Source organism: Myotis nattereri (assembly GCF_964212035.1).
Source record: "Myotis nattereri genome assembly, chromosome: 14".
Lineage (NCBI taxonomy): Eukaryota > Metazoa > Chordata > Mammalia > Chiroptera > Vespertilionidae > Myotis > Myotis nattereri.
The window spans coordinates 21996176-22010647 of NC_138089.1; the positions used below are offsets into that span (position 1 = coordinate 21996176).

General features: G+C 59.6%; 2 protein-coding genes across 4 annotated transcripts in view; one reads left to right on the forward strand and one right to left on the reverse strand.

Annotated features, from left to right (window-relative positions):
* Positions 1–11267, forward strand: NT5DC2 (5'-nucleotidase domain containing 2). Its single transcript, XM_081106583.1, has 14 exons — positions 1–276; positions 6593–6777; positions 6906–6980; positions 7239–7294; positions 7431–7524; positions 7716–7844; positions 7953–8013; positions 8088–8190; positions 8292–8393; positions 8611–8692; positions 10396–10482; positions 10566–10706; positions 10791–10855; positions 10937–11267. Exons 1-14 carry the CDS (start codon positions 60–62, stop codon positions 11196–11198), a joined length of 1659 nt encoding a protein of 552 aa, XP_080962709.1. The 5' UTR covers positions 1–59; the 3' UTR covers positions 11199–11267.
* Positions 11155–14472, reverse strand: part of STAB1 (stabilin 1) — a gene marked incomplete at its 5' end in the record, with an annotated part of 26666 nt that continues 23348 nt past the window's right edge. For all 3 annotated transcript variants that reach the window (XM_081106581.1, XM_081106582.1, XM_081106580.1), the window contains 14 exons: positions 11155–11335; positions 11417–11533; positions 11610–11756; positions 11841–11945; positions 12011–12160; positions 12243–12362; positions 12447–12556; positions 12642–12807; positions 12896–13029; positions 13101–13245; positions 13332–13525; positions 13607–13714; positions 13867–13971; positions 14058–14207. In XM_081106581.1, coding sequence (XP_080962707.1) covers positions 11279–11335; positions 11417–11533; positions 11610–11756; positions 11841–11945; positions 12011–12160; positions 12243–12362; positions 12447–12556; positions 12642–12807; positions 12896–13029; positions 13101–13245; positions 13332–13525; positions 13607–13714; positions 13867–13971; positions 14058–14207 — 1808 coding nt within the window. In that variant the 3' untranslated portion in view covers positions 11155–11278. The remainder of the gene's footprint in view (positions 11336–11416; positions 11534–11609; positions 11757–11840; positions 11946–12010; positions 12161–12242; positions 12363–12446; positions 12557–12641; positions 12808–12895; positions 13030–13100; positions 13246–13331; positions 13526–13606; positions 13715–13866; positions 13972–14057; positions 14208–14472) is intronic.

Sequence of the window (14472 nt, forward strand, 5' to 3'; positions counted from 1 at the left end):
GGGGGTGGTGGACCAGCCGACGGGTCGTGGGCTCGGCGGGCGGGCGGCGCGCAGCGGGCATGGCGGGCGTGGGGCTGCGGGCGGCCGCTCGGCGCTGGCTGCCGTGCCCAGGCCACGGACGGCCGCGAGCCACCTCGTCCTCGCCCTCCTGCCCCGGCTGCGGCCCCCCGGGCCCCGGCGTTCCGTGCTCTGCGCCCGCCCCGGCCCCCGCCGGCGGCTCCGAGCTCAGCGCGCACCTGTGGGCTCGTTACCAAGATATGCGGAGGCTGGTGCACGGTGGGTGAGCCCGGGCGGGACGGCGCTGGCTGGGGGGTGTCCTGGCCGGCTGCAGACGCGCGCGGGGGCGCCGCCCCCGAGCCGTCGGGGTGCCGCTCTCGGTGGGGAGCGCTGCCGTGGGGTTCGCTGGGACTCCGCAGGCCGGGCGAGGCCGGGCGGTTCTCCGGGAGCGGCTCCGATGGGTGGTCCCGGGAGCCTCCGGGGACCCCCGACGCCTGGAGCGGACAGGCAGGAGGTTTGTTCGCCGGCTCCGTCTGCAGGAGCTCGGGGCTCCTGAAGCGACCGCGGAATGTAGGGGCCCCGCTCTCTTTGCTCGGGGTCCCGCCTGCCGGGAGGCCGCTGCGGAAACGCCCCCAACCCCTTGTTCTCGTAGGGGACGTAGTTGGGGCGGGAGCAGCAGGGACAAAGCCAGCCGGCGGCGCTGGCCGGAACTGGCTCCTAGGGACTTGGCCGACCTCGGCGTCCGCTGATCAGACTTGCAGGCCCCCTGGATTCCGCCCTGGAAGGGAGGGAGGGAGACCAAGTTGCTCCAGTCCAGGATTGCTGCGTCCTTGGCCGGAGTGCGCACTCCGTGTCCTGTGGCCTCTCTCCCCCTGCAGGATGGGCTGGCGGCCTGAAGCCTCCTGGAAGAGGGGCAGGCTGGGCCGGCCTGGGGCGGCCAGAGAGTGGAGAGCGCTGGTGTTTGCCCAGGGGTCCCCTGGGGCCCGCCTCTGCAGCACACAGATGTGGTTTGGGGCTTGGCCCTATCACTGTCCAGCGGGGTGGTGCCCAGCTGGCCTCACCCTCTCAGACCTCAGTGTCTTAGGCCAGCAGTTTAAGCCAGTGCGCCGCAAGAATTGTTAAAACGTGCAATACCTGAGTATTGAGTCAGGGGCACTGACCTCTTTTCCCTTCGTTTGTCAAATAAAAAAATGACAGTAGCCGTCCACTGTGAATTAGTCAAAGTTATACCTTTTGTGGGTTTTTTTTGTCAGATCGACAAAAAACTTACTTTTGGGTGTGCTGCAGAATTTTAGTAATTGGTTTGTGTGCCATGAGATGAGCAGGGTTGAAAGTCGCTGTCTTAGGTGTAAAACAATCCTGGTGCTTCTGTCGCAGGGTTGTGGCGATGGCGCAGGAAGACCCAGGACAGAAAGGGCAGGGAGCCTCTCCCCGCGGGTGACAGGGCTTTCGTTGTCTGATAAGACAGGGGCCCCGTCTGGAATATTCCGCTGACTGTGTGGAGGCCTGGGAGGGTGGGTGGACGGTAGGGACTCACCTCTTGAGAAGCTGGAGGCAGAGCAGTTACAACCCCTGAGGAATGATGGTTTTGAAGCTCATGGGGCTCTCTGGGGATGCACTGCCCACCCTGGGTCTAGGGCGGTGATGGCGAACCTTTTGAGCTCGGCGTGTCAGCATTTTGAAAAACCCTAACTTAACTCTGGTGCCGTGTCACATATAGAAATTTTTTGATATTTGCAACCATAATAAAACAAAGATTTATAGTTTTGATATTTATTTTATATCTTTAAATGCCATTTAACAAAGAAAAATCAACCAAAAAAGTGAGTTTGCCTGTCACCTCTGACACGTGTGCCATAGGTTCGCCATCACTGGTCTAGGGAGCAGGCCTGGGATGCTGTTTAAGGTTAAGACCTGCTGAAGAGCAGCTTGAAAAACCTCCCTGGCAGGTGTTGGGGGAGGGACCGAGGGAGGTGTATTGGGCTTTGCCTCTCAGGGCTCCCATGGGTCTTCAGATCTGCATGGAGACCCCAAGCTCCTCTTGATGTGAACGGGGCAGGTCATTTGCTAATGCCAGGGTGAGTGCCAGGGTGAACCAGCCTTCCTGCCCCCTTCCAACTCCCGCCAGCCCAATGCCCCTCTGGCTGGGTTTTCTAGGTCTTGGGCTAATGCCTTTGGGCAAATGGTTGCCCAGTGCCAGGCCCCAGGCCAGCCTGCCCCCTCCCACATCAGAGGGAGGCTAGGCTGAGGCTGCCCAGTGAATAAGGCACGTGGAGTGGCTGAATTCAGATCTCTTCTCCACTGTCTACTGCTGGGTAGTTTGGAACATGACTTTAACCTCTCCAGTTTCTTCCTCTGCATGGTAGAGGAATAAGTGATCACCTCACCAGATTGGAGTGAGGATTGAACAAGTTGAGCTTCTAAAGCACCTAGCGGGTGCTCCCCGCAGCAGCTGGGAGGGTGACACCCACAAGTTGACTTGAGCGGGGGAGGCTTTGGAGCTGGGGGCTGAGGAGGAGAAAGAAGGGTGGGGGCTGGGCAGTGAGACCAGTGAGCTTGGAAGGCCAGAGGGTGAGGGGCACCTCCTGCTCACCTGGCCCTGAGCACAGCCGCCTGTGGCAGGGAGTGGGGCCTGTGGCCCCAGAGCTGTGTGTTTTTTCAGTCCAGAGGTCGGGTCAGGAAGCCAGGCACTGTGGGCTGTTTCCCCATCCTGCTTCGTTCCTCGGAGAATTGTCCATCCCTGGGAACATCCTCAAGGGGAGAGGCGAAAGCCTGTACGTGGCCAGAACTCAGCCCACAAGGGGCTGTCCTGCCGAGCAGACCCCTCCCCTCCTGGGGACCACCGGACATTGTTGGTGCCCAGGAACTCAGGGCCATGGTGGGGGGAGGCCCAGGTCTTGTTGACACCAGATGAGGGGCCTCTCAGAAGCAGCTCCCTAAAAGGCTAAAGGCAGCTGTCGCTCACGCGCCTCCAAGTGAGGAGTGTTTTGTCTGCACCCAGGAATCATCTTCTAAACAGCTGCTCTGTGCCAGGCCTAGGTTGGCCTGGGTCCACCAGAGGAACCAGCCACACCAGTTCTCCCACCCACTCCCTGCACTGGGCCCCAGCGGAGAGCGGGTAGGGGTGGAGCCTCAGCCTGGGAGCTCATCAGCAAGTGTCTGCCAGGCCAAGGGCTTCTGCTTTGAGAACATGACTGACTGTGGCTGAAGCAGGAATCCCTAGAGGCTTGGGTGTTTGCTTGGACTTCAGCCACAGGCTAGAGGTCTCCGGAAAGGAGCCCCTGCAAGGTCCTGTGCACCTTGTCCTGTCTGCTCCCTTCCCCCTGCAGCCCCTGCTCCCTGAGCAACGTAGGGACATCCAGGACGAGGAGGCGCATTGACCATTGAATCCTGCTTTGCCACAGTGCAGAGCGCGAATGCTGCACAGAGCACATTCCGTGTGTCCCTCTTGGTGATAATTCTGTAGGTTGGCACAATGTTTTAAATATCTTTATTGGTACAATTTTTTAATATATTTTTTATTGATTAAGATATTACATCTGTGTCCTTATCCCCACGTTATCCCCTACCCCCCTTGCTCATGCCCCCCCTCCCAACCCCCCCCCCAGCCCCCCCCCTCGTTGTCCGTGTCCGTTGGTTAGGCCTATATGCTTGCATATAAGTCCTTTGGTTGATCTCTCCCCCTTACCCCCACCCTCCCCTACCTTCCCTCCAGGGCCCGACAGTTCAATCAATGCCTCTCCGACTCTGGATCAGTCCTTGTTCATCAGTTTATGTTGTTCATTAGATTCCACAAATGAGTGAGATCATGTGGTATTTATCCCTTAAAGGATATCCTTCAGCATTTCATATAATCCTGGTTTGGTGGTGATGAACTCCTTTAGCTTTTCCTTATCTGTGAAGCTCTTTATCTGACCTTCAGTTCTGAATGATAGCTTTGCTGGATAAAGTAATCTTGGTTGTAGGTTCTTGGTATTCATCACTTTGAATATTTCTTGCCACTCTCTTCTGGCCTGCATGGTTTCTGTTGAGAAATCAGCTGACAGTCGGATGGGTACTCCCTTGTAGGTAACTGACTGTCTTTCTCTTGCTGCTTTTAAGATTCTCTCTTTATCTTTTGCTCTTGGCATTTTAATTATGATGTGTCTTGGTGTGGTCCTCTTTGGATTCCTTTTGTTTGGGGTTCTCTGCGCTTCCTGGACTTGGAAGTCTATTTCTTTCACTAGGTAGGGGAAGTTTTCTGTCATTATTTCTTCAAATAGGCTTTCAGTATCTTGCTTTCTCTCTTCTTCTGGCACCCCTATAATTCGGATGTTGGTACGCTTGAAGCTGTCCCAGAGGCTCCTTACACTATCTTCATATTTTTGGATTCTTTTTTCATTTTGCTTTTCTGGTTGGGTGTTTTTTGCTTCTTCGTATTTCAGATCTTTGACTTGATTCTTGGGATCCTCTCGTCTGCTGTTGGGTGTCTGTATAATATTCTTTATTTCAGTCAGTGTATGTTTAATTTCTGACTGGTCCTTTTCCATTTTTTTGGCATTCTCATTAAAATCCTTGAAGGTCTCACTAAGTTCCTTGGAGGTTCATAGAAGATTCTTGAGTAACCTTTTAACTGTGGTTCTGAACTCTATGTCCTCCATTAGTTTGCTTTCCTCCATTTCTTTCATTTGTGACATGTTTCTTTGTCTTTGCATTTTTGGCTGACTGCGAGGAGCCACTGTGTCTATAAGAAGAACTGCTGTGCTGGAGACACCCTTATGGGGTAGGACTTGCTTCAGTGGGGCTTTGGTGCTCACTGGGTCTGCTTCTTGAGTTTGTCCCTTATAGGTGTGAGGAGTTGAAATCTAGTATCTGACTCGGAGTACCCTGGCTCCTGGATCTCCAAGTCAACCACTGTGTGGGTCCACCCAGCAGGGGCTACAGCGATATCAACAGATTTCTCCTCTTTGTTTGGAGTTTGGAAGTTTTGGAGCTCTCTGATTCACTGCAGTTTGTTAGGCTGCAAAAGCACAGGTGCCTCCTTTGTGCCGCCCAGCACAGCTCCGGAGGGGATATAGTGGGACGGGGTCTCAGAGAGTTCCCAGGGCGGGGCAAACAGCAATGGTACTCTGCGACTCCCGAGTGCCGCGGCCCCTACAGCAACAATGATCCCTGCGAGCAGCTCGTGAGAAAGTCACCTTCGCTCTCCGACCTGCTGCAAGACAGTCCCGTTTCTCCCCGTAGGGGCCTGGACCCCAGCGTCTCACCGTAAATGAGATCAGAGCTTGTCCCCTTCCGATCGCGCACCCAGGTGCAGCAGCCTCGCGCACCCCCCCCCCCCCTCTGTTCTTGGTGCCTCTCCCCTCCTACTCAATGCGCTTTTTTCTCTCCTTCTAGTTGTAGAACTTCCACTCGATCAGCTTTCCCGTGGTTCTGGATGACAGCTGTTTTGTCTTATAGTTGTGGTTTTAATGTTGTGGGGGGCAGCACGTACAGGTTTGTACCTTATGCCGCCATCTTGGTTCTCTATTGGTACAATCTTTATTTCCCCTTTCAGAGACAAGGAAACTGAGGCCCAAAAGTGAGGGGACTTTCCTGAAGTCACAGCCATGAGGAGGAGGGTTTGGTCTGACCTCTCTGACTTCAAAACCCATGCCTAGCCCTGACTGGTTTGGCTCAGTGGATAGAGCGTCGGCCTGCGGACTGAAGGGTCCCGGGTTCGATTCCGGTCAAGGGCATGTACCTTGGTTGTGGGCACATCCCCAGTAGGGAGTGAGCAGGAAGCACACTGATCGATGTTTCTCTCTCATCGATGTTTCTAACTCTGTATCCCTCTCCCTTCCTCTCTGTAAAAAAATCAATAAAATATATTTTTAAAAAAACAAAACCCATGCCTTTCCCCCACCCACCTCCCTAACTGTACAGATAAGGAAACTAAGGCAGATGAGCCTGGGGACCCCAGAGCCCACTCCGCACGGTGTCACTCAGCCCCTCTGGAGCAGCCAGGGGCTTGGAGTGGTTATGGCTGCATCCTCAGAGGGAGCAGCCTGGGTAACGGCCCAGATCCCGACATCACACGTCCTGCCTGTCGTAATTAGCAATGTTCCCTGGCTAGAGGCAGCAAATGTCATTATGTGGGCTGGCAGGCCGCTGAAATCCTATTAGAGAGGCCTTGATTCAAAGGCTGGCAGGTGCTCAGAGCTGGGAGCATGAGTGGCAGGCGGGCTACCCAATACCTCCCACTCCAATAATGTTTCCAAGTCCCGCCCCCAGCCTCAGGCAAGGGGAGGGGGTCGGCACACAGCCATGCTTCTGATGGGGCTTCTGAGAGCCTGGAGGAGGCACAGGCTTAGTGCACCTGGCGGGCTGCAGGTGATGGTGTAACAGGACCACACGGTAGTTCCAGCCATTGCCAGCTCTGCCTGACCCCAAGCATGTGACCCCGGGCAATGACTTCTCTCTGAGCCTCTGCATTTTGGCCACCTGCAGCACTGGGCTAAGAGGACCCATCCTGGGTGTCTTGGGAGACTCCCAGGGCTGGGCACCTGGAAAGTGCTCAGTAACTGTTTGCTGCTTGCGTGATCATCATCTTCACACTTGCATCTCCTTCCTCTAGACCTCCTGCCCCCTGAGGTCTGCAGCCTCCTAAACCCAGCCGCCATCTATGCCAACAATGAGATCAGCCTGCACGATGTCGAGGTCTATGGCTTCGACTATGACTACACGCTGGCCCAGTACGCAGACTCACTGCATCCAGAGATCTTTAATGCCGCCCGGGACATCCTGATTGAGCACTACAAGGTGAGGCTAGCCAGGCAGGGTTCCCAGGCCCTGGAGAGTAGGTGGCTGAATTGATCCTCCGAGGCCGCTGCTCAGCCAGCAGTGTGGCCGTGCCACTGGCTCAGGCCTGGTCCACTTTCCCCCCACAGTACCCAGAGGGCATTCGGAAGTATGACTACAATCCCAGCTTTGCCATCCGTGGCCTCCACTATGACATTCAGAAGGTGAGTGGCTAGACCACTGATTCCCCCTGGCCCCTCCTTCCTGGTTGTGCATCAGCCACTTTCTCGGTCCCCCACCCCCCATGGAGGGAGCTCACCGTCTCACCCCGTGGCCTCATTCATAGCTTTAGCTTCTTGGTGTGTATGTGATCCCCTTGATACCATCCACCTGGGGCTTCAGTGTAGGGGGTGGAAAGGCTGGCTCATGGCCGATGGCAGACTCCCTCCTCACCGCCCATCCCGCTCTCCTCGTGCCCCCAGAGCCTTCTGATGAAGATCGATGCCTTCCATTATGTGCAGCTGGGAACGGCCTACAGGTCAGTGCTGCCTCCGCCCTGACCCCACCGAGTTGTCCGTTCCAGGCCACACTGTCCTGCCTCCCCCGCTGTCCCCCACCCTACACTCCGCCCGGGCTCAGGACCACTTGGGGCTGATGTCTGTGTGCCCACCCAGGGGCCTGCAGCCTGTGCCAGATGAGGAGGTGATCGACCTGTATGGGGGCACCCAGCACATCCCACTGTACCAGATGAGCGACTTCTATGGCAAGGTACTCACTCTGCTGCCCGGCAGCCGCTCAGTGATCCAGTGTGGGTGCTGGCTCCCTAGGAGGCCAGGCCCACGCCCCTGACCCACGGCTGCACTCTCTGCTAGTGTCCCAAGGCAGATGTGGAGCCCTTGGTCTTCAGAGTTGGGGGTGGCGGGGCTGGAGCGGTTGCTAACGCAGCGCCCCCTCCTCAGGGCCCCTCCATCAAGCAGTTCATGGACATCTTCTCGCTGCCGGAGATGGCGCTGCTCTCCTGTGTGGTGGATCACTTCCTGGGCCACGGCCTGGAGTTTGACCAAGCGCACCTCTACAAGGATGTAACGGTGAGGGTGCTGGGCCTGTTGGGGGTGGCAGGGAAGGGGAAGTCCAGACACAACAGGGCAGGCCCTCCTGGTCACCACTGCACCTCACTGTCCCTCCACTGCCCCCAGGATGCCATTCGAGATGTGCACGTGAAGGGCCTCATGTACCAGTGGATCGAGCGGGACATGGGTAAGGGTGGCCGGTGGTTGCAGCCTGCCTGGGCAGGTGCAGGGCTGGCTCTCACAGGCGCATCTCCCCCCTAGAGAAGTACATCCTGAGAGGGGATGAGACGTTCGCCGTCCTGAGCCGCCTGGTGGACCACGGGAAGCAGCTGTTCCTCATCACCAACAGCCCTTTCAGTTTCGTGTGAGCCCCGCCCCACCCTGGTGGGGAGGGGGAGTCCAGGTGGGAGCAGGCTGGCCCCAGCCCTCAGACCGCCTGTCCCACCTCTGCCCTTTCCTGTCCAGGGACAAGGGGATGCGGCACATGGTGGGTCCCGACTGGCGCCAGCTGTTTGATGTGGTCATCGTCCAGGCGGACAAACCCAGCTTCTTCACCGACCCGCGCAAGTATGGGCCTGGCAGGGGCGGTGGTGCCAGGGAGTGGGGTTGTAGTCATATTTCCGAATGCCCTCTGGGTACTGCCCTGTGTGCTTGGGGTGCGGATGCCCTCTTGTTGGCATGTGGGAGGTGGCCCACATGAGCAGGTGGGCCTTTGCAGAGTGGGATGGTACCTAGTTCATGGTCTTGCCACAGACTAAGTCACACCCTTTACCCCCGACCCTAGGCCTTTCCGAAAACTTGATGAGAAGGGCTCGCTCCAGTGGGACCGCATCACCAGCCTGGAAAAGGGCAAGATCTATCGGCAGGTGAGGGCCATCTAGTTGGGAGTAGCACCTGGGTGAGTGGATGGCTCAAAGGCCAACCGAAGCCCCAGGGGGCAGTGGCATCGCCTCCTGGGGCACCAGGGAGTGGCTCTCAGGGCACAGGCCTAGGCAGTGTCAAGGACTTGGCCTGAGGGTCAGGTTGCCTGCATTTGAATTCTCCCTCCATCCTGGTTGGCAGAGGGAGCCTCGCCGAGTTACTTGGCCTCTTGGTGCCTTGCCTGCCTCACCTGGTGAAGAGGCATCATGCTCAGCCTGAGTGGTGGTAAGGCCTTGGACTGGCCAGGCGCTCGCTAAGTGTGCAGTAAATGGCACTGTTACTGCTTGGGTCTGCGGGCTCTGCTGCAGCCAGACATGCCTGGTTGGAGCGGTTCCTGGGCCTCTAGTTCAGTGGTCGCGACCTTTTGGACCACCGGTTGGCGACCGCTGCTGCTCTGGGAGACCTCCCCTCCCCGTTGCCTAGGAAGATGAGAAGGCGAGAAGGGGCCTGGTAGGGGGTAGTGGGGTGGCTCTGAGCTGGAGCTGATTAGGCATTTGGCCTGGATGGAATGCGGAAATCCTGGCTGAGCTGCTGAGTGGGCTGTCTTGGGGGCTGGAGCTCTAGGAACTGGGGGAGGGAGGAAGCCGCAGTTGGGCCAGAGGCACAGCCACAGGGAGCAGCCTCCCTACCCAGTGTGGAGGCCTGGCCTGCAGGCACTGCTCCGTCTCCCAACCTGCTGGCCCCGTCTTCATGGCCCCACGGGCAGACGTTCCCTCACTCTCAGGGTCACACAGCTTTGTGGGGAGCATGTGATCTCCCTTTGGCAGCTTTCAGATGTTTCCTTAGGGCTGATGTTCTGAAGTGTGTGTGTTTGGATCTTGCTTGGTTCTTGTCTGTCTTTGCTCCCTCCCCTCCTCCCTCCCTCTCCTGCTGCTCTGGCTCCTTCCTGACTCAGCATCTGTGCCTCCAGATTCTTTCTCTTGGTTCATTCAGGGCACATCCCCTCTGCCCATCATACCGCCCTCTCCTGCAGGTCCCTGAACCTCAGCCTCGCCACTGGGCTCCTGTCCACAGTGAAGTCTTTCGCAACCACCTGTGCTTTCCTCTCCCTGGGCCTCCTGCTTTAGTGACTCTTTTTGCTGAGTAACAGTTCTCACCTGGGGTGTGGGCGCTTGCCCTGTGGCTGCTGCACTTCCTGCTCTGGGCCCCTGGCTTCTCCCCTGGGAGCTTCCTCTGTTGTGTCTTGAGCCTGGCTGAGTGTTTTCATTTTTTCTCCAGCTTCGGAGCCGGAGGGGCAGATGGCCTCTGTGAGGTCTGCCATTGGTCTGCTGGGTCCCCCTGGGCTCAGGCCAGGGAGGCCAGAGCTTCAGGGCCATGGGGTCGCTGCTGCCGTTTGTTTCCCACAGAGTGGACTCGGTCCCTCGCCTGGGGTGGGTGTGAGGCGAGACTCTGGAGGCACACGGGCACCGTGCCAGGCCTACAGGAGACCTTCCTGCAGCAGGCGACCCCTGCCTGAGTGTGAGGCGGAGGTAGCCAGGGCCAGAGCCCAGAGGAGACAGCAGGCCACGGGAAAGGGCAGCCCAGCATCCGGCCGAAAAGGCCTTGCTGTCTGAGACTGAGGAGAAGGGGTGGAGAACCAGGCGTGCTTCTGGCAACAGGGGAGTCCCTTGGGTCCACTGGGCTCAGCCGTGTCCCCTCCTGTCCCCAGGGAAACCTGTTTGACTTCCTGCGTCTGACAGAATGGCGTGGCCCCCGTGTGCTCTACTTCGGAGATCACCTCTACAGTGACCTGGCGGTGAGGGGGGCAAGACTGGGCCTCTGGGCCGGGGAGGGTGCCCCCAGCTGGGGCTGAGCCTTGTCCTCCACCCTGCCCCCCAGGATCTCATGCTGCGGCACGGCTGGCGCACAGGTGCCATCATTCCCGAGCTGGAGCGTGAGATCCGCATCATCAACACGGAGCAGTACATGCACTCGCTGACGTGGCAGCAGGCGCTCACGGGGCTGCTGGAGCGCATGCAGGTGCGTGGCTGGCCAGATTTCCCCGGGGCGGGACCAGGGCTGCCACCTGGGCACACACATCCAGGGCACGCTTGTCTCCCCCAGACCTACCAGGATGCCGAGTCACGGCAGGTGCTGGCTTCCTGGGTGAAGGAGCGGCAGGAGCTGAGGTGAGCAGGGTGGGGCGAGAGCAGGAGCCCGTCCGCCCCGTCCTGTGTGGCCCCTGGAGTGCGTCCTGTCTCCCTCCCCAGGTGTCTCACCAAGGCCCTGTTCAACGCTCAGTTTGGGAGCATCTTCCGCACCTTCCACAACCCCACCTACTTCTCACGGCGCCTCGTGCGCTTCTCCGACCTGTACATGGCCTCCCTCAGCTGCCTGCTCAACTACCGCGTGGACTTCACCTTCTACCCGCGCCGCACGCCCCTGCAGCACGAGGCGCCGCTCTGGATGGACCAGCTCTGCACCGGCTGCATGAAGACGCCCTTCCTCAGTGACATGGCCCACATCCGCTGAAGAACCTTTATTGTCCAGAACAGGCCCCGCCCTCCTGCCCCGATGGCAATAAAGGGGTCTCTCCCACTGCCTCTGCTGCGTCACTTCACTGCGAGGATGCTCTGGGTGTCGGGGAAGTCCTCCTCCAAGAGCGAGTCCTGCAGGGAGGACCCAGTGGGCTGGGCTGAGACCAGGCCCTGGGCCCACTTCCCCCCACACTCCCCGTCCCCCACACTCACATTGAAGGGCTCACAAAAGGTATCGTTGCTGCCAAAGACTGGGTTGGGGATGGAGACCAGGGTTGGGCTGGTCCCTTCCTGCCACGGGGAGAAGTCGTCGTCAGCGTCGTCTTCTGCCTGAGAAGAGAGGTGAGCGGTGAGGGGCCTAGAGCAACATCCATTACCCCAACCCCAACCCACCACCCAGCCCTACCTGGAAGACAGAGAAGCCAAAGCCGGCGGCCTTGCCTCGGGCACGGAGGTAGCCGACTCCAGCCACCAGGCCCAGCAGTGTCCCAGCAGCTACCACAGCCCCCACGCCCGCTGCCACAGGCCGGGCCTCGGGTGCCACCACCGCCCGCTGCACACAAGGAGAACGTCAAGGACATGGCCACGCTGTCTCCGCCCTCGCAGCTCTGCCTGCTTCCCACCCCCATCAACTCACGGGCTGGGGGGGTGTCAGGAGGGGGCTGGCCAGAGTATGGATGATGCCATTGAAGGCCATGATGTCCCACACGATGACGCGGCTAACCACAACTGTCCTTGGGGCCTGGAGGGAGACCAGAGTCAGGTCCGGGAGGGGGGGGGGGGTCAGGGGGGAGAGGCCAGACATACCCCAGGGGCCTGAGAACTGTTGTCCGAGCCCACAGCACTGACAGCGAGCCTGAGGCCCGAGCGGGAGAGGAGCGAGGTGCCCTGGCTGACGTTGGTGCTCAGGAAGGTGGCGTTGGAGGCGTGCAGCTCCAGGTCCGGGCCGCTCAGTGTCTGTGGGCAAAGCCAAGGCCACTCGCCCTGCTTGCTGGCCTGGACCAGCCAGAGGGAGCAGGCCATACCCCCTGCTAGTTACCATGTTGTCCACAAAGCCCTCATTGACCGGGACAAACAATGTCTTGTAGGTGAGCTCATCATCCAGGAAATCCAGGAAGTCGAGACCTCGAGGAGTGGCATTCGCATAGTCCAGCAGCATCTGGGAGGGTGGGGAGACAGGGCTGTGAGCAGGCTCCCTCTCCAGGGACCCCAGCTACCCTGAACCCCCGGGGCCTCTGCACACCCCGTAGAAGGTGGAGAAGTTGGCGGTGGCGGCTAGTACATCAAGCAGCTTTCCATTGCACGTGCTGATCCCATCACCCACAAAGCCATCGCGGCATCGGCAGGCCACGTCTGCGGGAGAGGGGGGTTCGGTGGGTCAGTGGGTCGGTGGGAAGGGGCAGAGCAGGGGAGTGAGGCATGGTGGGGGCGGCTGCACCTTGCATACGGTAGCAATAGGCATCCCAGCGCTCCGACAGGTTCTTCCGGGTGCCCAGGCTGACTACTCCCACCTGACCAGCACCACAGTCTGCCTCAGGGAAAACGACGGGGTGGGCGGCTGAGCCATTGGCCAGCCAGCCCACAAGGCACAGGTGGAAGCCCAGCTGTAGAGGTAGGGGGGGATGTTGAGACCCAAGGCCCAACTCAAGGGGCTCCCACAGGCTTGGCTCCATGCTCCTGGGTCCCACGCACCTGCTGGGCAGCGGAGAGCTGAGGAAGAGAAGCAAGGACAGCTCCCTGGGCCCCACATGCTGCCTCAGCCTCAGAGAAGTTGAGACCATAAGGGCCGCTGGTGGCCTGGAGGTGGAAGACACCAGCCCGTTTCTCTGCAGGAGGGAGGGATGCAGTCAGCTGGGGCCCTGAGATAAACAGGCACGGAGCAGGCAGGGAAGCTCACCCTGGAAGTGCAGGTCTGTGCACACGGCATCCATGTGACACGGTGGGGGCTGGCCCAGGCAGCGGTCCACGGGTGGCTCGGGCTCCTCCAGACACTGCAGTCCATCACCCACATAGCCGGCGTGGCACACACAGCGCCGTGTGTTCTGGGGCAGGAGAGCAGGCAGGTGCCCTTTAGGGATGGGGAACCCACTGGGACCCCCCACCCAGCTGCTGGGCTCCCCCTGCTCACTGGGCCGGTACTCAGGCAGTCCGCATGCTCGCTGCAGCCCCCTCGGTGGCTGTCTTCACAGGGGTTGCGGGCCCGGCAGCTCCAGCCATCACCCTCATAGTCTGGCAGGCAGGCACAGGTGACCACTGTCCCTACCTGGCTGCAGTTGGCATGCTCACTGCAGCCTCCACGCCCATCCTGGCACAGGTCTGCCACTGGGGAAGGGAGAGAGTGACTGGACCAGGTGACAGGAGGGGAATGGGCCTCCCACCTCATGTCCCCTCCCACCTGCTCACCTGTACACGTGTGGCCATCCCCTTCGTAGCCCAGGCTGCATTCGCAGATGTTGCCTGCACGGCATACTGCTTGGGGTGCACAGGGTGGGACACACACAGGCTGCAGCTCTGTCCCCAGGGCCCACCCCACATATCAAGGTTAGCAGTTGCCCTCCTGGATGCCCCCAGCTCCATCCCACCCACCCCCAGTGCCCCCACCTGTGTGCAGCTGGGGCATGCACTGGCGTGTGCAGGGTGGGCGCCAGCACAGGGTCACTCACCCAGCTGCACGTCACAGAGGGGCCCAGTCCAGCCCTCGTCACAGAAGCAGGAGCCAGAGCCCCCAGGGCCCTCATCACAGTGGCCATGAGAGGCACAGCGACAGGCTACAGAAAGCGACAAGCAGGAGGAGGGAGTTGGCATGTGGGCCAAGGGAGGGGGGGGGGAGGCAGGGAGGGGCAGGACAGCCCACCTTGGCAATGAGGCCCAAAGGCCCCTGGGGCGCAGAGTTCACAGGCTGTCCCAGCAAACCCCGAATGGCACCTGCACTGCCCACTGCCGCTCATGCCTTCCATGCACACACCATGGTCACTGCAGGGGTGGCTGGCACCCCCAGGGCAAGCTAGGGGTGGGGGTAGAAGTGAAGTGGGGCCAGGGACTCTCCTCAGGACTGCCCCTGTCCCCCACAGCAGCCCCAGCCCAGGCACACCGTCCATCCTCCACCCAATGACAGCCCAGGTTCTTCAGATGCAGCAACCCACCCAAGTCCCCACGCTGCTGAGCACCCTCCAGGCCCCCAGCACACCCCACGGGGTCCTTTACCATCTACACACCCATTCCACCTCTTAGAACCTCTCCTAGTAAAATCCACGCACCACCCCCAGCCC

Bases quoted from the DNA above. Each gene is read 5' to 3' on its own strand.
- NT5DC2 (XM_081106583.1), top strand. From the start codon at position 60: ATGGCGGGCGTGGGGCTGCGGGCGGCCGCTCGGCGCTGGCTGCCGTGC. The intron at 8,014-8,087 runs GTAAGGGTGGCC...TCTCCCCCCTAG, and splicing joins GTGGATCGAGCGGGACATGG to AGAAGTACATCCTGAGAGGG. The intron at 10,856-10,936 runs GTGAGCAGGGTG...CTCCCTCCCCAG, and splicing joins AAGGAGCGGCAGGAGCTGAG to GTGTCTCACCAAGGCCCTGT.